General features: G+C 40.2%; 1 protein-coding gene across 4 annotated transcripts in view; it reads left to right on the plus strand.

The window, feature by feature from the left end:
• Positions 1-1,758, plus strand: part of Sass6 (SAS-6 centriolar assembly protein) — a 35,128-nt gene that overhangs the window by 7,166 nt on the left and 26,204 nt on the right. For all 4 annotated transcript variants that reach the window (XM_031375268.1, XM_031375270.1, XM_031375267.1 and 1 more), the window contains exon 2: positions 1,406-1,466. In XM_031375268.1, coding sequence (XP_031231128.1) covers positions 1,406-1,466 — 61 coding nt within the window. The remainder of the gene's footprint in view (positions 1-1,405; positions 1,467-1,758) is intronic.

A 1,758-nucleotide genomic window follows, 5' to 3' on the forward strand; every position in this document is an offset into this window, starting at 1 on the left:
CAGGAGACTGACTTTCCTTGAAGTTTACGCCTCAGATACCGCCTTCACGCAAAGTGTGCGTGGCATGTCCCCACCTTGCTCATCAGTACTTGGTCTCTGTCTGTCTGTCCTTTTTACTTCTGTTGTAGATGAGTAGAAGCTGGAAACCACTTAAACCAAATCTTTAGAAGATTTTTGTTACTTTTCTATTGCTGTGATAAGAGGCCATGACCAATGTCACATATAGAAGAAATGGCTTCTTTTAGACTTAAACTTCAGAGTTAGGGTCCAGGGTGACAGAAAGGCAGAGTGGATGGAGGTAGCAGGTAGCTGAAGCAGCAGCTGAGAGTCAGCAGGATAGGAGACTGTAAGGCCTCCCAAACCTCAAAGCCCACCTGGAGGGACATGCCCCTCCCTTAAAGGCCACATTCGGTTCTTCTCAAACTTCCACCAACTTGGGACCAAATATTCAAACATATAAGCCTATGGGGGCCATTAACATTCAACACAAATTTGTTTATTCCCCCCCCCCCTTAACACACACACACACACACACACACACATCAGAGAAAACCCATTGTTACTGAGCTTAGCAGAATAGTTTTGAGATGCATAGACATTCTTCAATAGTTAATTTTGTTTTTCAGTTTAATGTTCTGGCTACGCACAGAATGTGGAGGTTGTGCCAGTGTGGACACTAGAGCTACTTGTGAATGAGATAGTAAGCTTGAGGGTAATACTTCTGAGATACAATTGCATAGACAATATTTTATGTTGATTAAAATATATGTAACAGGATACTGATGGTCATTTTCTTGAGTCTAACAATAATGTAGACACAGCTAGGTGGTGGTGGCACATGCTTTAATCCCAGCACTCTGGAGACAGGTGGATTCCTGTGAGTTTGAAGCCAGCCTGGACTAGAGAAGGAATTCCAGGACAGCAAGTGCTGCATGAGAGGAAACCCTGTGGGGGTGGGGGGCAACCAAAAGCAAACATTATAATATTTTAACTTTTTAAGATGGTATATCTTTGTAAGTCAGTTTGATCACTGAAATGGTAATTTTTAGACCTAAAAGTTGTTACTGAATTGATGGTCTGTCTCTTAGTAGATGCTTTTCAGAATCTGGCAGTAAAGTTATTTACCAGAATACTAGCAATAGGTACCCTGATTGTTCACATTTAGTCCACAGCATCTTTATTTTAGAAGTGACAAATATTTAGTTTTCCATTAAAAACTACCAGGTTACTTACTAGAGGAACAATACAGACTTAAAACTTATGTCTAGTGTACTTTGTAAAAACCTGTTCATAAGCTGAGGCACCTGTGGAGTCTTGTTGTGGTTTAGGATCAAAATTTTAAGTTAAAGATAGCAAAATTCATGTTGCTTCAACATTTCTGAGTTGGTCATGTCTTTTCCTACAGGAGAGGGAGCGTTAGAGTGAGCATTGAACTACAATCACTTTCTAATCCAGTCCACAGGAAGGTTCGTATTTACTTCTTTTTTGAAATATGGTCATTTGTGTGTGTCATGATTATTATTGTGGTTTTGCTTTTTTGTTTTGTTTTAAGAAAAATGAGATCTTTCCTTACCCAGACTTAGTCATACTATGATCACTAAGGTGGTTTCACCAAGGACACTTCTCCATTATATTCCACACATGGTGACCCTTGCAGTTTCCCCAAAGAATGAGAATTCTCCTGTCTAGTGTGTGGTCCTGAATGAGAATTCTCCTGTCCAGTGTGTGGTCCTGAATGAGAATTCTCCTGTCCAGTGT

The sequence above is a fragment of the Mastomys coucha genome, unplaced genomic scaffold (genome assembly GCF_008632895.1).
Source record: "Mastomys coucha isolate ucsf_1 unplaced genomic scaffold, UCSF_Mcou_1 pScaffold16, whole genome shotgun sequence".
Taxonomy (NCBI): Eukaryota; Metazoa; Chordata; class Mammalia; order Rodentia; family Muridae; genus Mastomys; species Mastomys coucha.